This window comes from Lepus europaeus, chromosome 1 (assembly GCF_033115175.1).
Source record: "Lepus europaeus isolate LE1 chromosome 1, mLepTim1.pri, whole genome shotgun sequence".
NCBI lineage: Eukaryota > Metazoa > Chordata > Mammalia > Lagomorpha > Leporidae > Lepus > Lepus europaeus.
The window spans coordinates 48,375,001-48,397,439 of record NC_084827.1 but is presented as its reverse complement, the minus strand read 5'-3'; the positions used below and the strand labels follow the sequence as shown (position 1 = coordinate 48,397,439).

General features: G+C 45.2%; 1 protein-coding gene across 1 annotated transcript in view; it reads left to right on the top strand.

Moving 5' to 3' along the window:
- SLC26A3 (solute carrier family 26 member 3) overlaps positions 1-22,439 on the top strand; it is a 29,568-nt gene that overhangs the window by 3,720 nt on the left and 3,409 nt on the right. Inside the window, exons 5-17 of the mRNA XM_062195550.1 lie at positions 525-689; positions 4,523-4,675; positions 5,130-5,212; positions 9,428-9,575; positions 9,686-9,799; positions 9,923-10,000; positions 12,096-12,191; positions 13,210-13,316; positions 14,739-14,808; positions 14,900-14,992; positions 15,730-15,825; positions 16,530-16,766; positions 20,410-20,464. Of these exons, the coding sequence (XP_062051534.1) occupies positions 525-689; positions 4,523-4,675; positions 5,130-5,212; positions 9,428-9,575; positions 9,686-9,799; positions 9,923-10,000; positions 12,096-12,191; positions 13,210-13,316; positions 14,739-14,808; positions 14,900-14,992; positions 15,730-15,825; positions 16,530-16,766; positions 20,410-20,464 (1,495 nt within the window). The remainder of the gene's footprint in view (positions 1-524; positions 690-4,522; positions 4,676-5,129; positions 5,213-9,427; positions 9,576-9,685; positions 9,800-9,922; positions 10,001-12,095; positions 12,192-13,209; positions 13,317-14,738; positions 14,809-14,899; positions 14,993-15,729; positions 15,826-16,529; positions 16,767-20,409; positions 20,465-22,439) is intronic.

Sequence of the window (22,439 nt, the reverse complement as noted above, 5' to 3'; positions counted from 1 at the left end):
AGATGAAGCTCTTGGCTCCTGACTTCAACCTGGCCCAGCCCTGGCTGTTGAGGCCATTTGCAGAATGAACCAACAGATGGAAGATTTCTTTCTCCATCTCTCTCTCTCTCTCTAACTCTTTCAAATAAATAAATGAATCTTTAAAACTAAAAACAAAAAAATCATCTCAGCATCATTACTGAAGGCTGGTGTTACATAAGAGTCTAAGGTTTATAGGTGAGTCTTCTAAAGATATCATATATGAATATAAGGGAAGTCTGTTACTTCTTGGGGACAGACCAGACCCACATCCTACTTGAATACCATGTGACATTCACTCTAGGAGATGGACTGGGAGAGAAGAAGAAGGAGGAACCCTAAAACAGGGGACTTCCCAGGAGGCAGAGACATTAGTTTCTTCAAGGTCTGGCTGTTCAGGCTTGAACGTTTACATTCTGGATCATTTCAATCCCTGATCCTTTCGGTTGCTCAAATACACTCCTAATCTACTACAGTAACAAAAGCTTTTGTCCTTGTCTTTCCAGTTGGCCTTTGGCATTCTCCGGATTGGGTTCGTGGTGATCTACCTGTCGGAGTCCCTGATCAGCGCCTTCACCACTGCGGCCGCACTCCACGTTGTGGTCTCCCAACTCAAATTCATGTTGCAGCTGACAGTCCCGGCACACACCGACCCATTTTCCATTTTCAAAGTAAGTATTTCTTTCGCTTACAAAACATTAAAATACGTAACACTCACTCTTGTGTTTTTGTGTTTTGTAGAGACCTTTCCTTTAATGCCTTTGCTTGGGGGTGGGGGTGGGGGGCCTCCCTATGACTTCTAAGAAGTCAGTGGGCTGGGAAATGTATTTATGTGAAGAAAAGTGTGGATTAAAAGAGAACAATACAAAAAAATCAACCACACCTCCCATACAGCTGATGTTAGGAGCAGAGATGAAGTGTCACTTTTTTAATATCTGACTCTTAAGGATTTCCAATCTAGTTTGGCCTAAGTTTTAGAAATTTTCTCAAAATCTTATTTTGATTATTTGCTTGTGAAGTTACGATGATTCCTTGTTTCTCACCAAAGCAGGACTTTCAGAATTGAAGTGCTCAATTGAGTCTTTTATGCATCCCTGTTGAAAAAGCAAAAGGACATTGACCAAAGGGAGACAAGGCAGTGGTTCTCCCCTCCTCCAGAGGATGCAAAGCAGAACGGTGTCAACAGGCAAAAAGTTTGCAGCAAACCCAATTTCACAGATCTTCACTGGCGGTTTTTGCAATTCTAGCATTGGCAGCAGTCTGGACCAAAAACAGTTTCAAATGCTCAGCCCTGCTAGCTACATGGGTCGTTGGATTTATAGCCAGAGGAAAAGGCATCCAGAGAAGGGAAGGAAAAGACCTGCAGAGCATGGAAGTGAGGTGCAGAGATGGTTCAAGTCGCTTACGGCTTACGTCTGTCTTCCTGGGGCACTGTTGGACAGCCAGCCTCTTGTGAGTGGCTACCCATCAGATTAGGTTTTGGAAGGAGAAACATCGAGGCCCAACTTAAATTATGTACAGAAGCAGCTGTCTACCAAATTAAACAATTCCCTCCTTTTGGTCGACTTAATTTTGAGAGGTTGACAAACCTTAGACGCTTGGTGTCCATCACAGCCTACATGGACTTACTGGGCCTCAAATGCCATTGGAAAATAGCGGAATGGTGGGTGTTGTAAGGTAGGAAGGAGGAAACAGAATAACAGAATAATAGAAAGAATATTTTTTGGTTGATTAACGTCAGGTCACCTCAGGCTGCTTTGTGCGGGGAGATAAGGGTTCAAGCAAAGGAGACTACCTTTTCATGCTGACTCAGGCTGGGATCTCCAGCTTGTGGGGGCAAACAGCTGGTCTAGTGGGGCTCCGTCTGCTTCCTTAAAGTTTCATTTGATTGTGTGTCACCTAGCATGGGTGACTCCACTTGGGATCGGTCTGATATATTGGAGTCTAATGTAGGAGCTGAGTCCAAAACAATGGTTTCCTACAATGTTTTTTAAATAACAGGTATTGGGGGCCAGCATTGTGGTGTAGCAGGTAAAGCCACCGCCTGTGACAACGGCATCCCACATGGGCGCCGGTTCAAGTCCCAGCTGCTCCACTTTGGAGCCAGCTCCCTGCTAATGTGCCTGGGAAAGCAGTGCAAGATCGTCCAAGTGCCAGGGCCCCTGCACCCACATGGGAGAACTGGAAGAAGCTCCAGGTTCCTGGCTTCTGTCTGGCCCAGCCCTGGCTGTTGCAGCCATTTGGGGAGTGAACCAGTGGATGGAAGATCCTCATCTCTCTCTCTCACTCTCTCTCTCTCTCTCTCTCTCTCTCCCTCTCTTTCTCTCTCTGCCTTTCAAACAAGTCAAAATAAAATTTTTAAAGAAATAAATTTATAAATAAATAATGACTATTATTCTTAGTACTTCTATCAAGACATGTTTAAGAGCCTGAGGCAGAACTTTTTTTTTTTTTTGACAGGCAGAGTAGACAATGAGAGAGAGAGAGAAAGAAAGAGAGAAAGGTCTTCCTTTTCCGTTGGTTCACCCTCCAATGGCTGCTGAGGCTGGCGCGCTGCAGCCGGTGCACAGCGCTGATCCGAAGGCAGGAGCCAGGTGCTTCTCCTGGTCTCCCATGGGGTGCAGGGCCCAAGCACTTGGGCCATCCTCCACTGCACTCCCAGGCCACAGCAGAGAGATGGCCTGGAAGAGGGGCAACCGGTACAGAATCCGGCACCCCAACCGGGACTAGAACCCGGAGTGCCAGCGCCACAGGTGGAGGATTAGCCTATTGAGCCATGGCGCTGGCAGCCAACACTCTCTCAACTCTCATCCAGAACTACTCCAGATGCAGAGTGTTCTAGGAGCATTTTTTTTTATTTGAAAGGCAGAGCAACTGCAAGAGCGAGAGCGAGAGCGAGAGCGAGAGAGAGAGAGAGAGAGAGAATCTTCTATCTGCTGGTTTACAACCCAAAGACCTGCAACAGACAGAGCTGGGTCAGATAGAAGACAAGAGCTGGGAATTCCATCTGAGTTGCACATGTGGGTGGCAGGGACCCAAGTACTTGGGCCATCAGCTGCTGTCTCCCAGGGTCACATTAACAGGAATTTGGCTCAGAAGCAGAGGCAGGACTTGAACCCAGTCACTCCAACATGGGATATGGGCAGTCCAAGTGACAGTTTAACCCCTTGTGCCACAATGCTCACCCCTCTAGGAGCTATTTGAGATCCAGTTTGGACCTGTGTGAGCTATCCTGGGCCCACAGATATGAAGCCCAACTGGCTTAAAAAAATAGACTACACACAGTGCACAGTAAGGGAATTATTTTCCAAAAGTGACATGTAGAGTCAGCTATGAAATGCGAGGGATCTGAGCCTAAACAAGGGGATAAAAGACCTGGTCATACTGGTGCTGTGGGTTAAACCACCACTTGACTCCTGCATCCCATAAAAAGCTCTGGTTCAAGTCCCAGCCACTCCACTTCGTATCCAGCTTCCTGCTAATACACCTGGGAAAGCAGCAGGAGATGGTCCAAGCAGTTGGGTACTCACCACCCACATGGAAAACCAGGGTGGGGTTCCTGGCTCCTGGCTTTGTCCAGGCCCAGAACTGGCTGTGGCAGCCGTTTAGGAAACCTGCAGATGGAAACCTCTCTCTCTCTCTCTCTCTCTCTCTCTCTCTCTCTAGCTCACTTCACCTTTCAAATAAATAAATTGTTTTAAAGAGGGGAGCTGCCATCGTGGCCTAGCAGGTAAGGCCACAGCCTGAGTCACTGGCACCCATATGGGCACCAGTTTGAGCCCCAGCTGTTCCACTTCCAATCCAGCTCCCTGATAATGCACCTGGGAAAGCAGCAGAAGATGGCCCAAGTGCTTGTACTCCTGCACCCATGTGGGGAGACCCACAAGAAGCTCCTGGGTCCTGGCTTTAGACCAGCCCTGATCCAGCCATTGGCAACTAACTGGGGAGTGAACCAGTGGATGGAGGATTTTCTCTCTCTCTCTCTCTCTCTCTCTCTCTCTCTCTCTCTCTCTCTCTCTTTCTCCCTACCTCCTCTACCTCTCTCTTTGTAAACTCTGCCTTTCAAATAAATAGAATAAATCTTTAAAAGGGAGAAGGCTAAGGAAAACTATAAGGGCTTAAAAATTATTTCCAAGACACAATAATGGTGATGACTGCAACAACAACCAAAAGAAAAAAAAAGACCAAAAAAACCTAGGGGCAGAAAACATCAGGTGTCAAAATGTGAGAAGTGCCCAAGGAAGTCTGACACTAGTCAAAGAGATGGTCAACCAAAAATGGCAGGCGTGGCCCTAAGCTAGTGTTGCACCTGCACCGAGCTAACGCTTGTCATCTCTTCAATGCTCTTGTGGATCATTTCACACACGTCATAATTGGAATTGTCATCAGTATCTTCCAGTGCCTGTGTTCTCACGTCTCTTCTTAGCTGTTTGGAAGTGGCTGTCTCCCAATTCCGCTCAAACGCGGGACTTGGTGTTTTATGGTTTCTGTTTCTGGCTCACAGGTACTTGAGTCCATATTCACACAAATCCGGAAGACCAACATTGCAGACCTTGTGACGTCAGTGATCATCGTCCTGATCGTGTTTGTGTTTAAAGAAATAAACGAGCGCTTCAAAGCCAAGCTTCCCGTGCCCATCCCCATTGAGCTCATTGTGGTAAATGGTCATCTTAAGTGTTCCCATCACAGACAGTCTAATAGTCGGCAGGTTGAAAATCCTTTGCCCTCTGTGGGTTCGGGAGGTCTGAGTGGGCAATCGGGTATATGGTTTACTATGGTTTTCTCTGCATTGAGATTTAGTTACTGTCTTACAATTTCGGGTTCCTTCTTCCCGTGTGAGACAAAGAAAGTGCAGAAAGAGAGAGAGAGAAAGAGAGAAAAAGAGAGAGAGAGACCTGCAAGAAGATGATAGACACATTTCTATTTGGTTCTGGAAAATCTTATTTGATAGGTCCAGGGGCTGGGTTTTGCTCATGGCTTTTGGTTTTGTTGTTGTTTGGCTTTGCTTTGTTGTTGTTGTTGGCGGTGGTGGTTTTGTTTTTTGTTTGTTTGATTTTTGGCAAAGTAAGACTCATAGTTGCTTCTCACTTGGACAATTTGCGAATTTGCAGACCGTGATTGCAGCAGGCTTGTCCTACGGCTGTAACTTCCAACAGCGATTCAACGTGTCTGTGATCGGGAAGATGGAGAAAGGGTGAGTGTGTCTTCCCTGCCGGCCTCTCCAGCCACGCAGCAGGGAGTGAGCAGGAGGCGCAGGGCGGGCATGGGCTGAAAGGCTTTGTCCCTTCTCAGAAACCTCTCTGCACCTGCCAGAGGAGGCTGGCTCAGCTCTCCTGCCAGTAAGGCACCACAAACATCAGGGTCCACAGTTTTTGTTTTACAGATGTATTTATTGGGGTTGGCGCTGTGGCATAGCAGGTAAAGCCACTGCCTGCAGTGCCAACATCCCTTACCAGCTGCTCCACTTCCGATCCAGCTCTCTGCTATGGCCTGGGAAAGCAGCAGGAGATGGCCCAAGTCCCTGGGCCCCTGCACTCATCGTGGGAGACCTGGAAGAAGCTCCTGGCTCGTGACTTTGGATAGGCCCAGCTCTGGCTGTTGTGGCCATTTGGTGAGTGAACCAGTGGATGGAAGACCTCTCTCTTTCTCTCTTTCTCTGCCTCTGCCTCTCTGTAACTCTGCCTTCTAAATAAATAAATAAATCTTTTAAAAATTTCTTTTTTTACTTGAAAGGCAGAGTTACAGAAAGAGAGAAGGAGAAACAGAAAGAGAGGTCTTCCATCCACTGGTCCACTCCCTAAATGGTGGCAACAGCTGAAGCTGAGTTGGTCTGAAGCCAGGAGCCAGGAGCTTTTTCCAGGTCTCCCGCATGGGTGCAGGGGCCCAAGGACTTGAGCCATCTTCGACTGCTTCATCGGAAGTGGAGCAGCTGGGACTCGAACCGGCGCCCACATGGGATGCCGGCACTGCAGGCACAGGCTTTACCCGCTACACCACAGCGCCGACCCCAGTCCACAGTTCTTAATATCAGAAAGTTTCCCCTTATGGAAGAGCTCACAAACAAGGCAGACAGGAACCCTGGTGAGAGAAAGTAAGCAAAGCAGCAAAGAGAGAAAAAAAAAAAAAAAAAAAAGGCCAATTAAACTGCTCCTCCCCATAAGCACACACCAAGTGAAACCAGGTTTCCTTGCCCAAAATGACTGTCAACAACACGCCGTGCCTTGTTTGAGGTTACTGGAGCCACGTTCTGGTTGTTCAAAAGAGACACTGAGGGATCCTGGCACACCACTTGAGCGCCCCAGCTGGGCACACTCTGTCCTTTCTCAAGATCAAGTTCAAAACAAGACCCGAGCAACGTCCAGCACAGCGAGGGGCTGGGAAACTTGCACACGGAGGCTGACACCACGTCCCTTACGTTCTGTGGGCTAAGAGAGAGCGGGTTGGCTTCCTGGCCCCTTGCCACTCTCTGCTCTCTGAGCAAAAACAGCACCAGTTTCTTTCAAATTACCAGCAAAGGTCGTTTTCCTGCGGGTTTTTGTAAAGACCTCTCTTTATCTCCTTACTTAAGTGTTTGGGAATTCCAGAAATCAGTGTTTATATGTATTGGTGGCTTAAAACCAGTCAAATTCTCTTAAAAACAAATACACATACATTTTTAAAGCAAAAAAAAAAAAAAAAGATATGTATCACTCGATCTTCATGAAGGATCTTAATAAATCTCCAATATCACTTTTAATTTAGAAAGTGGAATTAGGCTAAAATGGAAAAAAGACTTCTGAGGATTTCCATCCACCTTGCTACTTCCAAGTCTCACACTTGATTTCAGTGTCTCGGGAGACATGAATCAGGCACAGAAATAAATAAATGCAAGATCAGGGAGGCTCTTGCCTGAAGAGTTTTGGAAATAAACGCTAAGCTTAAGATCACAGGGTGATGATCTGAAGACTTTATTTGGTAAATGCGTGTTCAATGTCAGTGGACTCTCTTCACAAGGTTTTTGTGTTGGGCAGGGGTAAACACACTTAGTAGCCATTACGCTCTACTGAGAGGCATTGAAACCTAGTAGGTGTGCTCTGGAGGCAGGCAAATAGCTAAACTCTGCACCTCAATGTCATGGCAAACGTAAAAATGAAAAAGTGAGGCTAAAAAGAGTAGCTTTCACATAGCTTCCTCAAGGGTTCAGTGACTTTGATATTTGTAACATGCTTAAGAGTCTGGCCAACTCAAAGTGCTCCAGCTATGTGCCCACCATGACCAACTTAACACCTGTACTGGGGACAAGGCACTTTGGGGTGGATTTTTAAATATACCAATTTTTTTTCTGGGTGATGATTGAGTAGATTTTTTAAGTTTCTGTTGATTACACTTAGAGTATTCCTGGGAGGTAATGATGCTTGCCAGTCTGCTGTTACTGAGGGTACCACTTGGGAAGTTACCCTGTGATGTCACACTCACCACGTGCAAGAAGCTTGGCTGATGAGAATGTTCATAGAAGCAGCAAAGGAGAAGATCCCATGACAACAGTGAACCTTGCATTCTACACCGTGTGATAGTTTGATGTTCATTTTTTTATTTGGCCCTCCTTTTAAAGCTTAAGGAAAGAAAATGGGTTGTTATCCTCACTTCACAAATGGAGGAACTGGCTCAAGGAGGGAAGGAGGGTAGGCAGTAAGGCCAGGCAATGAATCCAAGTCTCTTAGCACTCTGTCTACAAGGTTCAGAGACCAGAATAAAAGAAGGATAGTAGGGTCCTGGATATTTTGGTATAAAACTCAATTGTATTACTGATGCCAGATTTATTCTTTTAAAAAAAAACAAACATTCCAAGCTCATTTTTAAAAGTAATTTATTATTTATTTATTTATTTATTTGTAAGTCATTTACAGAGAGAGAGAGAGAGAGAGAGAGATTCCATCTGCTGGTTCACTCCCCAAATGGCTGCAATGGCTGAATCAAGTTGGAGCCAGGATCTCCATCATCCAGGTCTCTCAAGTGTGTAGCAGGGGCCCAAGCTCTTGGGCCATCATCTGCTGCTTTCCCAGGCGCATTAGCACAGAGCTGGATCGGAAGCAGAGCAGGCGGGACTTGACCTAGCACTCCAATATGGGAGGCCAGTGTTGCAGGCAGTGGTTGTACACCCTGAGCCCCCACACTGGCCCCTAAAGCTAACTTTCTGACTTATGGTGGCAGCAGTATTATTTAAAATTAGAGCTGAGGGTCCAGTGCTGTGGCATAGTGGGTTAAAGCCCTGGCCTGAAGCGTCAGCATCCCATATGGGCGCCGGTTCTAGTCCTAGCTGTTCCTCTTCCGATCCAGCTGTCTACTATGGCCTGGGAAAGCAGTAGAAGATGGCCCAAGTCCTTGGGCCCCTCCACCCACGTGGGAGACCCAGAAGAAGCTCCTGACTCCTGGCTTCAGATTGGTGCAGCTCCCACCGTTGCAACCATCTGGGAAGGAAGACCTCTCTCTCTGTCTCTACCTCTCTCTGTAACTTTGTCCTTCAAATAAATAAAATAAATCTTTAAAAAAAAATAAAATAAGAGCTGAAAGTGTGTTACCATAGATACTCATAAAACACAGAACAGCCATGCAGAAATAATTGATTGGATCCTATTAACCCACTTCCAATAAGTTTTAGATCAGAAACAGATGGAGACAAGAATTGGGCATTTAGTAAGTTGCTGCTTGTGCAATTTTTGCAATGTAATTTAACTGCTGTAATTTTTGCAGTGTAATTTAACTGCTCCAAGTCTGTGAGGCAGAATGATGGAAGAGACTTCTGTGAGCTGAATGTGCCTCTCTCGCTGAATCCCTTTAACCAGAGCCCACTCTGTTGCCTCCATGCTGGCTCTGGCAATTCTGTGGCATGCAGGTGGAATCCGAGGCCCAGCACTTTGCTGGGGGTTTCTTTCCATGGTCAGATATTATTATCAATGAGGAGAGAAAAGAGATTTCTTTCTTTGTTTTCTTTTTTTTTTTTTTTTTTTTTTTTTTTTTTTTGTTCTTTCCTTGAGAACGTGTTTCCCCAAAGAGGCTTCATCAACGCAGAGACACTGTGGGCGATACTTTGCAGCCCAGTGTAACAATTCCAGTGGAACCCAAGACATTTTGAAGGAAGCGGATGGGTGTGTGAATGTGCATCACCACATGGTTATACTAGCAAAATCATATTCCACTTCCCATGATCAGGGGTCTGGATCTACAGTCTTTTCTCAAACCCAGGCATCCCTGCTTTCCTACATAAGATGGCAGATTCCAAAGTTTTTGGTGGCAACTTGGAAGGCACACTCCAAAGCGAGGCCTGACAGCTCAGCCTGGATTGCATTCATTCATTGATTTACCCAACCACGACACACACGCACCCCTAAGCAGGCTGGTGACATTTAGACTTGCTGGATTTCAATTGCAGGTTCCAAGCCCCTGCTGCACCTGACACACAGGTTTTCCAAGATGCCATAGGAGACTGCTTCACCATTGCGATCGTGGGCTTCGTCGTGGCCTTTTCCGTAGCCAGCGTCTATTCCCTCAAATACGATTATCGGCTTGACGGCAGTCAGGTGAGCGCATGAGCTATGCGGGATCTAAAGAAGCGACTTGAAATAACGCGCTGTGTGCATGGTCGCGGCCCTGCCTCTTCACAGAGTTTCCTGCTTGTCCCCCCTGTCAGGAGTTAATAGCCTTTGGCCTGGGTAACATCCTCACTGGATCGTTCAAAGGGTTTGCCGGAAGTACCGCCCTCTCCCGCTCTGCGGTTCAGGAGAGCACAGGAGGCAAAACGCAGGTATTTTAAGGTCCCTCCTGCAGGGTCCATCTTGGCCTCAATAACGGGGAAATCCGAACCAAGGGACAAGCTGGGTATGTGAGGAAAATCCTTTTTTTTTTTTTTTTCTTTTCATCTGCCCAGGTTGCCGGGATTCTGTCTTCTGTCATTGTGCTGATTGTCATTGTAGCTATTGGATTTCTTCTGGAGCCACTACAGAAGGTACCGCCCCTCTTTCTTTGGATAACGTCTCTCTCTTTGAGGTGGTAAACCAAGGAGGCTGGTTACCAACTCTGAAAGCACACACTGCACTGGGGTAAAGGAAGTAACCCCAAACTCCCAAGCATTCTCCTTAGCTGCTACTTGAAGGGCCAAAAACCTATCTTTTCCCCTGGCAGCATCTTATGAATGTTAGGAATGCAGATGCCCGGGCCACCTTATCTGCTCTCCCCTTTGCCAGTGCGTAGCCCCAGATGTAATTCATGTTGACACAAGAAGGCAGCCTGGCACCACGGCTTCCCCGTGAACCGAAGGGAAGCTTTTCTTACAGGTGGAGGTCATCAGGTCTTCTATCTGATTCAGGGAATGGTGCTGCCAGCCACCCAGCCCGTTCTTAGGGGTACGCCCTGCAGCTGCTAGAGGTTTGGTTTGGCTCCAAGACCAACACTGTCAGATTGCAGGATGGGAGCAGACACCCAGGTGCAGAGCTTCTGCTGCTGCTTCTTCTTCTTTTTTTTAAGATTTCTGTTTATTTATTTGAACGTCAGAGTTACAGAGAGAGGGAGAGGCAGAGCCAGGGAGAGAGACAAACAGATGCAGAACTCCCATTCTCTGGAGTATTCCCCAGATGCCTACACCAGCTGGGGCTGGGCCAGGCAAGAACTCAATGCAGATCTCCCAACTACTTGAGCCCACTACTTGAGCCATCACCTGCTGCCTCCCAGGGTGCACATTAGCAAGAAACTGGAGTGGACAGTGCATCTGGGACTTGAACCCAGGCACTCTGATATGGGTTGCAGGCACCTCAGCTGGTGGCCACAGCACTACACCAAATGCTTACCCACATACTTACACATGCTTATGGGGTACAGTGCAATACCTCTCAAAATATGCTGCATAAACCAATCAAGTCAGGCAGCCAGCCCTTCATTCCCCATACCTTTCCCTGTGTTTGCAGCCTATCAGCTCCCCTCCTCCAGTTCTGTATAGAGTTGACCCATTTTTATGAGCTTCATCACCCCATTATATTGTGGCACATTAGAAATAGTTATTTCTATCTGTCTGACCTCCTTCTAACTATCTCCACCCTTCACAGCTTGTCATAAACACTAATCTATGTTCATCAATGATTTTGAACTTCCACCTATGAGAAGAACGTGAGATATTTGTCCATCTCGTATCTGATTAGTTTCACTCAACACCATGATCTCCAGTTCCATTCATTTAGCTGCAAATCTCAAGATCTCATTCTTTCTAGTGACTGCATAGTATTCCATTATGTATATATACCACATTATCTTTATCCATTCATCTGTCGGTGGACACCTAGGTTGATTCCATGTCTCAGCTGTTGTGATTGGTGCTGCAATGAACAGGTGTTGATTTCATTTCCCTCGGATAGATACCACAAGTAGAAGAGCTGGATCAAATATCAAAAATCAAAAACAGTAGCTCTGCTTTTAAATTTTTGAGGAACCTGTTCCCTATAATGGCTCTACTAATTTGCACTGCCACCAACAGTGTATAAAGGCTTCATTTTCTCTACATCCTTGCCAACATGTCATTTTTTGTCTTTTTGATAATAGTTTTCACCATTTTTCAACTAGCATTCATCTGTGTGCTATTTCCTTTTTTTTTAATCTGCCATATATTTCTTGAAAATTTTATTTATTTATTTGAAAGGCAGAGTTAACACAGAGAGGGAGAGGATGGGATAGGATCCCATATGGGATGCCAGCACTGCAGGCAATGGCTTTACCTGCTACACCATAGTGCTGCCCCACCACCACCACCATAGGTCTTAAGATCTACCCTTCTCTGTCCTGACGGGTGGGCTACTAAGTGCCACTAGATCATCTCTGGCATAATCACAAAGGGCCATGCAGCCCTGTCACCATGGTAGGGACAAAGTCAGGCATGGGGACAGACCAGAGTCCCAGTTCTGCTGTGTCTTGTATAGTATTGCACACCAGCAAGGGTGTATCCTTTGATATGAGTGGAGGCCCTTAAACGACTCACTTATCTCCAGCCTTCACCTTTGCTTCTATATGGTTTACTCGGTTAACTTTAAGTGCATCTGATGTTTTGTTGTTCGCAGTCTGTCCTGGCAGCGTTAGCACTTGGAAACTTAAAGGGAATGCTGATGCAGTTTGCTGAGATAGGCAGACTGTGGAAGAAGGACAAATACGACTGTGTAAGTAGAAGAAATTATATCTGAAAAATACATGAAACACAGTAGTGGCATGCAATGCTGATGTAAAATGCATATTTCTATTCCAACCTAAGCGAAAGTTTCTTCCTATCTAACTATTCAAAATCACCTTAGTTTTATTTGCTATCTTGAAATTGCATACTCTACAGAGCGTTCCCTGGGATTTTAATGTACAAGGGAGGGCTACTTGCACAAGGGGATCTGTGAATCACCAGGACAGAACTCCCTTAGCTCTGTGCTTAAAGCTCTGGCAGTGAGACTGAATTTTCAGGTGTGCATCGCATCTGTTCTCCATCACATGGTGGCAGCTTCCAGAGAACCTGTGAAGAACTTAAAGTCTGAACATTCCTTCTGGAAATCCTTTGCGTTGGAAAAGGCTTCCCCTTGCTCTCCAGCACGACTTGCTATGAGGGCCAGAGTCCATAATTTAATCAGAGTCAAAGTCTGTGGTGTGATAAACGTTTGATAACATACCCTGTGAAACTTCAGGAACATAAAGTAATAAGTGGTATTAGTTTTCCTTTGTTCCCAACAGAAAGTCGTGGGGGTGTTAGCACCCTTTTGACATGCTAGAATTCTCGCAGAGATAGCCATCATTAACTAAATAGACAGGCCCAGGGGAAGAGATTAGTAAAGGTTCTGCCAGTTGATTGGCTGATTTTAATGAATTGCAGCTGGTTCTGAATTTTTTTTTTTTTTTTTAACTGTAGCAGACTTGTCCTATTTCCTTAACTCATTCGGGGATGGTATCAGAAATGGCTACCTGGCCTTTGAGTCTTCCCATCTTTGCTTATTTCTGTGGCCCAGAACCTGAGCCAGTAGAAATGACCTCTTAGGACAAGTGTCTTTCCCTGCGCACTTTGCTCCTTGGCCCAGGAAAAACAACTTCCAACTTCTTGCTTTTGGTCCTAGAAGTTCATGAGTTCTCATACTTCTGGACCTAAGACACTGTTCTTTAATCCAAGTTAACTGTAGTGTATGTGTTGCTCTCTGCTCACAGTTAATTTGGATCATGACCTTCATCTTTGCCATCGTCCTGGGACTCGGATTGGGTCTGGCAGCAAGTGTGGCGTTTGAACTCCTCACCATCGTATTCAGGACTCAGTTGTGAGTGTTTGTCCTGCTCCTATGATCTCCCCAAATTAGAAGAGGGGGAAAAATTGTCACTGGTTAAGACGAAGGTGTAGGTGTGTGTAGCCATCTGGACTGGCCAGGACTTCCTTGCTCAGGATGCTCACCTGAAGGCCTCTGGGCATCAGAATGGTCCAGTTGTAGAGCATCCATCCAGGGAGAAGTCCTGCCGTGATCTGCTGCCTGCTTTGACACCAACTGGAAGAAATCATATAAATCTCCAAGTCTGTTCAGCCAGCGGTAAACTGGAAGTTATTCTCTCCCGAGCAGGTTGAATGTTTTCCTTAGACGTGTTGGACTTCTAAGGGAATGGGTCATTGAGAAGACTGTGGGATTCTCCATGATTGGTGGAGGGCTCTCCCTTTTCATAGGGTTTTGGAGTGTACTCCCACCTTAAATGCATGGAGCTGGATTAAAAATCTTCTCAAAGACCCCTCTTGTCCTAAACTTCCCTAATGGCCACTTGGAATTTGTGATGCTTTATTTATTTTTTTATTTTTGACAGGCAGAGTGGACAGTGAGAGAGAGAGACAGAGAGAAAGGTCTTCCTTTTGCCGTTGGTTCACCCTCTAATGGCCGCCGCAGCCGGCGCGCTGCGGCCTGCGCACCGCGCTGATCCGAAGGCAGGAGCCAGGTGCTTCTCCTGGTCTCCCATGGGGTGCAGGGCCTAAGCACCTGGGCCATCCTCCACTGCACTCCCCGGCCACAGCAGAGAGCTGGCCTGGAAGAGGGGCAACCGGGACAGAATCCGGCACCCCGACCGGGACTAGAACCCAGTGTGCCGGCGCCGCTAGGCGGAGGATTAGCCTGTTGAGCCACGGTGCCAGCCTAGATGCTTTAATAGTCATCCAGCTCAGGCATCTTTTTGGTTTTTAAATCCATTTAATGTCGCCACCATGTGGTCACTCAGTCTGTACTGGATTGCATGGTGCGAGAGAGAAGTAGGACTCCCAAGAACACAAGTGGTGACTGGTGAGCTCCACGGGTGTTGAAATGTTCTTGAATTCCTTTATGCAACCATGTTTTTATTTGCGTCTTCACTAGGAACTCATCAAACATAGAGACACAGCAGGTCATTTTACTTCTCCACATCTTCACCTGTGTAACTGGGTGATCTCATCTACCTTACCCTACCCACTGAAAAATTGGGATATTCATAATCAAAATGGCAAAAGCAAAAGGAAGCCTTTGTCAGTTGCAGTGGGGTGACTAGGAGGCACTGTCCTAGGAGCTGTGGGAAGGCACAAAGGTATAAAATGGTGTCTGATGATTTCCCAACCTTCTAGATTTTGAATAGTGAGTTTGCTTTGATATGCTAAAAAGAAAAGAATCATTGAATCAGTTACAGGCTAACAAATATGCAGGAGGGATTGACCTAGTATTGTTTTTTCCCTACAGCCCAAAATGTACCACCCTGGCTAACATCGGAAGGAGCAACATCTATAAGAATAGAAAAGACTATTCTGACGTAAGGGAGACAAATTTCTTTCTTTTACTTGCTACATGATATTAATATGAATCTTCCAGGCACCATCTAATGTTACTTCTCTGCCTTACAGATGTATGAGCCAGAAGGAGTGAAGATTTTCAGATGTCCAGCTCCTATCTACTTTGCCAACATTGGTTTCTTTAAGCAGAAACTTATTGATGCTGTAAGGTTTGGGCTTATTTGGCTGTCTGTTGTTGTTCTCTACTGAATGTCTGGACATGAAGTGTTTGTTCTTCACACATGCTGAAGTTGAGTTATATCAGTATCTTTGTGTCCCATATCCCAGAGCAAGCGAAACTAACAGGAGTCCATTAATACAAGGGGTCTTCAGAAAGTTCATGGAAAATGTATATTATGAAAAAACTATACAAGGATTTCAGGGTTCTTTGGCACCAAAATAAATTTATCTTTTAATTCCATTTTTCCATGAACTCTTTGAAATCCAATACACAGTCCCCAAATCTAACACTAAAATCATAAAATGTATAACAAATGTTACAAAATAGATAAATTTGTAAAAGAATGAGGAGTATACAGAAGAATATTGATTAGGTACCATACGTATTCAGCAAATTAAAAAATAAATAAAATAAAAGCCCCTAAGAGTTATGCATGCCCCAAATACAGAATCAAGTAAGGTTTAGATTAGACAATTTTATGTAGAAATCTTGGACTGTCCAGAAGTTTTTCAATGATAATAACTGCACACAATCTAAGCAAACCATAGGTCTGACACAACGTTGTTGCTGAAGTTATTCAAACCACTTTTAAATTTTAAATCACAAACATCATTTCAATTTGTTCCAACCCCTCAACACATTGCAATGAATGTTACTAGAGTTATCCTATAGAAACAGCAGGATACTCTGTGCTCTTGTAACCCAGCCCTGGGTTTTTCAGATTGGCTTCAGCCCCCTTCGAATTCTCCGCAAGCGGAACAAAGCTTTGAAGAAAATCCGAAAGCTGCAGAAGCGAGGCCTGCTACAAGTGACACCAGTAAGCTTCTTACCGTGTTTCTGCGCATTACAGCTAAAAGCTTCATAAAATATAATCCAAAATGTTCCTTTGCTTTAAATGAGATGCCAGGTAAACAGAGTATTTCATATGCCCATTAATGTTCTTCTTTAAATGGCATCTATACTAGTCAACTTTCCTTCATGACAGTGAAATATCTGAAAAAAAAAAACTAACTCTATAAAGAGCAAAGGTTTAGGTAGCTCCTGGTTCTGGAGGCCCAAGTCCAAGGTCAGGCAGACCTGTTGGCTTGGCATTGGTGAGGGTGGGAGATGGCAGTGCAGGGGCAAGCAGAGGAAGGAATTCATGGCAGGCCAGGAAGCAGAGAAAGCGGCTGGGACTGACTCGGGCTTTCACACCCAGCCTTCTGGGAATCACCTTTCAAGGGCGCTTCCTAGTGACCTGAGGACTTCCGCTAAGCCCCTGCTCCTGAACGCCATCATTGGATTTTTTCCCATGCTCTTAGGACCATTAGTCTATGAGGTTATAGGTTAATGTCTGCATGAGTTCAGGAGCCAAAGCTTGTTCAAACCACAGCAGCCCCTTTGAGTGTCTTCCTAAAATGGGAGCGTATCCACATGCCACTGCGTGCCCCAACTTGGCATCTGTGCTCCCAAGGCTCTCAGGTGTTCTCAGTGTTCTTCTTGGTCAGAGTTGTCATGTGTACACTCTACCCTCTCCTGCAGAAAGGATTTATATGTACTGCTGATGGGGTAAAAGATTCCGATGATGAAGAGCTGGACAATAATCAGATAGAGGAGCTGGACCAGCCCATCGACACCACAGACCTGCCTTTCCAGATAGACTGGAATGCTGATCTTCCTCTCAACATCACCGTCCCCAAAATCAGCCTCCACAGCCTCATTCTCGATTTTTCAGCAGTCTCCTTTCTTGACGTTTCTTCCATGAGAGGCCTCAAATCGGTAATTTCTTTTTTCTTCATAAAAACACCAATCAGTCACCAAAGGTAAAAAATTGAATTTGTGGAAGGATGCCCCTTTAGATTATGCACACTTCATTAGAAATAAATTATAGCCAGCGCCGTGGCTCAACAGGCTAATCCTCCGCCTTGCGGCGCCGGCACACCGGGTTCTAGTCCCGGTTGGCGCGCCGGATTCTATTCTGGTTGCCCCTCTTCCAGGCCAGCTCTCTGCTATGGCCCAGGAAGGCAGTAGAGGATGGCCCAAGTCTTTGGGCCCTGCACCCCATGGGAGACCAGGAGAAGTACCTGGCTCCTGGCTTCGGATCAGCACAATGCGCCGGCTGCAGTGGCCATTGGAGGGTGAACCAACGGCAAAGGAAGACCTTTCTCTCTGTCTCTCTCACTATCCACTCTGCCTGTCAAAAAGAAAAAAGAAAAAAAGAAAGAAAGAAATTATAATGTTGGGGCTCGCACCGTGGCTCACTTGGTTAATCCTCTGCCTGTGGCGCCGACATCCCACATGGGCACCGGGTTCTAGTCCCAGTTGCTCCTCTTCCAGTCCAGCTCTCTGCTGTGGCCCAGGAGGGCAGTGGAGGATGGCCCAAGTGCTTGGGCTCCTGCACCCACATGGGAGACCAGGAGGAAGCACCTGGCTCCTGGCTTTGGATCAGCACAGCGCCGGCCATAGCAGCCATCTGAGAAGTAAACCAACTGAAGGAAGACCCTTCTCTCTGTCTCTCTCTCTCTCACTGTCTATATCTCTACCTGTCAAATAAAAAAAAAAAAAGCATTTCAAATAAAAGAAATAAATTATAATGTTAGACTAGTCCATGGAGAGGTGAGGGCGAACTCTTTAAAAATACATTTACCAGGGCATGCACTGTGGCTCAGCAGGCTAAGCCACGATTTGGGACACCTGCACCCCATATCAGAGTGCCTGGTTCAAGTCCTGGCTACTTCACACTTCCAATCCATCTTCCTCCTAATGTGCCTGGGAGCCAGAAAACAATGGTCCAGGTACTTGGGTTCTTACCAGCCACGAGGGGAATTCCGATGGAGTCTCTGGCTCCTGGCTTCAGCCTGGCACAGCCCCGTTATTGTGGCCTTTTGGGGAGTGAACCAGTGGATGGAAGTTCTCTCTCTCTCTCTCTCTTTCCCTGTTTCTCCCTTTCTCTATCACCCTGCTTTTCAATAAATAAATAAACCTTTAAAAATAAAACAAAACCCAGGTGTATTTCCCATGACTGTATGTAATTTTGAAGGCACCCAAGCTTACAATCTTAGTGAATGCTGAATCAGCAGAAGACAACTATATACACACTCCTGCCAAATATGAATTCTGTGGTGTTCTCAAAACCTTGTAAGCTTTCCGTCTGAATTATCCTGAAATCTGGGGAGATCTAGAAAGTTCCTGGGTGAAAATAGAATAGTGAATCCTTTTACTTTTATCCTTATCCATTATAAGCTGCTGAAATTTCACTTGGCTATTCAAAAATATGTCTCAAAGTGAAATAAATATATGAAAGAATAAATGTCACATGTGACTTGAAAAACAGGACTGAGGGGAGGGTGTTTGGTGACTAACGATGGCACTTGGAATGGCATCAGAGCGCCTGTGTTTGAGTCCCAGATCCACTCCCAGCTCCAGCTTCCTGATAATTAACACACTAGGAGACGGCAGATGCTGGCTTGCTGACCACATGGGAGACCCTGAACAGAGTTCCTGGCCCCTGGCTGTAGCCTGGCCCAACCTTCCTCTTGTGAGCATTTAGAGAGTGAACCAGCAGTTGGAAGATCTCTTTCACTCTCACACTTGCTCTACCTCTCTGCTCTCAAATATATAAATACATTTTTAAAAACAGCACAAAAACAATCAAGATGTGGAGTTTGCTTTATGGCATTGTCAGCATGTCCAAAATAAACTGGTTTCCAATAGAAATGCAGAAGCATATGTAAAGAAAATTTAAGAACTTTTACATTGCCTTCTTCCTTTGGGTTCTCATAGAAATCTGCCTAGGAGCTGGTCTAAGATGTAGATCTATCAAGTGTGGAATAAACTGAATACAAAGTTACAAAATGGGATCAATTTGGTTTCCTTAAAGCCTATCTTTTATTTAAAACAAATAAACATTTATAACTCTTAAAACTGTTTGCTTTCTCTTTTCTGTCTTGGTTTTCAGGTTTTTGTTATTCTTGTTTTGGAGGAAAAATATAAATGCATATAAAATCCCTTTTCAAAAATTTTTATTTATTATTTTTATTTATTTATTTGAAATGTATTTATTTGAAATAAAAATAAATTTTTATTTATTTATTTGAAAGGCAGAGTGACAGATAGAGAGACAGAGATCTTCCATCTGCTGGTTCACTCCCCAGATGGCCACAACAGCTAGGATGGGCTATACCAGGCTGAAGCTAGGAGCCAGGAACTCCATCCATGTCTCCCAAATGCGTGGCAGGGGTCCAATCTCTTGAGCCATCATCCACTACCTTCCCAGGAACATAAGTAGGGCAGCCAGAACTTGAACTGGTACAATGATTTGCAGGTGTCACAGGCAGTGGAGTAATTCACTGGACCACAGTATCTGCCCTGACATTTCTGTTTCACACTAGCAAAACAGCACCAAGGACAGGTGCTCCAAATTTTGTTGCTTTAAGGCCTCGACTCTTAGTTCAGTGCCTAGCAGAGACATCCTCCAAGTATTTGTTGATGGTGATGATGATAGTGTGCTCAAGAATCTAAGCTGCTTTTCTTACCTTCTGTGATCTTCTGTATATCACTACTGGTATTTGTTCTTAGCCTAGAGACCAGGGAATTGAATAAAGATTCATTAGCACTGGATGTGTTGTCACCGTGGAGAGGAATAATGAGTAACTTATGGACCCTAGGTTATTGCTTGTTTTGTATTGTTTACTTTTACATAGGCAGAAAACTCTAGTCAAGATCATTCCATAAAAGATATTATTTTAAAATTAAATCAGGGCCGGCGCCGCGGCTCAATAGGCTAATCCTCTGCCTGCGGCGCCGGCACACCGGTTCTAGTCCCAGTTGGGGCACCGGATTCTGTCCGATTGCCCCTCTTCCAGGCCAGCTCTCTACTATGGCCCAGCAGTGCAGTGGAGGATGGCCCAAGTGCTTGGGCCCCTGCACCCCATGGGAGACCAGGAGAAGCACCTGGCTCCTGCCTTCGGATCAGCACGGTGCACCGGCCACAGTGCGCCAGCCACGGCGGCCATTGGAGGGTGAACCAATGGCAAAGGAAGACCTTTCTCTCTGTCTATCTCTCTCACTGTCCACTCTGCCTGTCAAAAAAAAAAAAAAAGAAGAAGAAGAAGAAGAAAAAGAAAAAAGAAAATTAAATCAGAGTTGATCTTTTGTGTGAAGGCAGAACATTTTCCCATAATTTCTCCCTGAAGAATGATTATTTTTTAACTTCTGCCTGAAGAAGAACACTCTTTTAGTTTATTTCTTCTCTCATGGAGCCTTGCTTTTAACTTTAGTATCTCCATACACTATTATCTCTTTTCAAAATGTAGACGTTTCTGAAAGCCATGTATCCCAGAAAGCTATAATTGCAATAGTTTTTGTTGCATTTCTGACAAGTGCAATTATTCCCTAAGGAAAATCTTCTTGCTTTTAACAGCTTTTAAAAGACTTTGTCAGAATCAAGGTGGATGTGTACATTGTTGGAACAGATGGTAAGTTGTTTTGTTTTTATTTTCTGTTTTGACAATCACTTCAGGCTCACTGCCAACTTCCTATCCAAAGGACAATTATTTTATAGGTCATCATGAGGGAAATCTAATTTGCAGCTCAGCCAATAGAAATCCTATGGAAACAGTGTCTGTATATTTATGTTGATATGTAATTAAATGACTTTGACAGTTTGAACCTTGATTGAATAGATAGTAATACATCAACTTATTTTTTTTTTAACTCAAAGCCTTGCTTTCTGCCTCTCTCCCTACCGTGTCTTGCACTCCTCAGCCCACACCATCTTGGACTGTGCCTTACTTGGCTAAGGAGACCGCCTTGCCACGGCTATCAGTGATACCCACAGGGTCAAGATTAACTGCTGCCCTCTTGGGCTTCTTCTGCTGGGATTGACTGATCTTAATACCCTCACTGCCTAACTTCTGCAAGACCACATTTCTGATTCTCCTCCTACTCTCTCCTGTCTGAATAACCTTCCCTGAGCTGCACCCTTCAACTCTACAGTCCTGAATCCATGAGCTCTTACTGGCCGAGTTCTACATGCTTATGATTTCAAGTACAGCTATGTGTAAATGCATCCCCACGCTACACCTCCAGCCCAGACCTTTCTTCTGAGCTGCAGACTCATGGGTTCAACAGTCCCAGTAGGGATGTCCCACAAGCACTGTGGACACACATTCACAACGAAGCCATCGCCTCCTCCCTAAAACAACTCCTTCTCTTTCCTTTCTCAACTATTGCTTCACTTGCCCAAAGCAGAAACCTTGGCGCCGTCTTTGGTGTCTTCTTCTCGGCCGCCCTCTCCATGGTAAACCGCCAGCTCCTATGAATCTTGCCTCTTCATTCAGTCTCTTCCTGTCCGTGTGTCACAGCCTCATTCCAGAACCTTATCACCTCTCACCTCAACTCTCTGGAGCAGCTTTCTAACTAGTGCCCCTTTCTGCCCGGAATGCTCTCCCATCCCAGTTTCTCAATGCCAATCACCTTCAAGAAGTTTTCCTGCAATAACTGCAAATTTCCTCACATCCCCAGGCCTGTTGATCTTTTAGGGATACACGCATGTCCCATTACTCTGCAGGTTGGTATGTGTATGCCCTGTAGAGTATGCTTCTGGCTCCTGGCCTCGAATTGGCCCAGATCTGGCCATTGCAGCCACTTGGGTAGTGAGCCAGTAGATGGAAGGTCGGTCTCTCTCTCTCTCTCTCTCCCTGCTTCTGCCTCTCTGTAACTCTGCCTTTCAAATAAATAAATAAATCTTCAAAAAAAAAAGAAACAGCTAGATTGTTCCTTGCCCTCATTATTTTACACTACTTTTCCTCTCAGTGCTACAAATATGAATGCTTATCTTCCTTAAGATTGGGATTCCTTCTAACTCACCTTTCGATCCTTCTTTGTGTGCAGCCAGAGCTTTGCACACAGTAAACATGAAGTAATATTTGCTTGAGTGATTTGTACAAATGAGCACTGGTTACTTAGTGCCTGCAAGCATGTGATTCCTCAAAGATGATTGGAGAGGTAACATGAGGTGCTCCAAGGAAGGTTTTCTGACGAATCCCAGAAGCTCTGGGGAAACAGACTGAGAAATAACAGGTCCAGCCACCAAGAACCACAGCACATCACTTATCTATAAGCGTATTTTCTGTTTTGGCAGTACCCCAATTGTAATGCTCTAGTTATTAAGTAAGGAAAATAATTAACTTGGCTCCTACCTAAATAAGAGTAGGTTAATTTTCTTCTCAAAACTGTTTAAGGAACTACTTAAGGTTTTCTCTTTTTGATGAGATTTTCTTATTTGAACCTTTTCCTTCTTTCTTTTGACATGAGGGCAATCAACATACATTTTTATTAGAAAGGTATCCTGTAGGGTCCAGCACTGTGGCATAGTATGTTGGGCATCTGCCTGTGGTGCCGGCATCCCATATGGGTGCCAGTTCAAGTCTTGGCAGCTCCTCTTCCTAT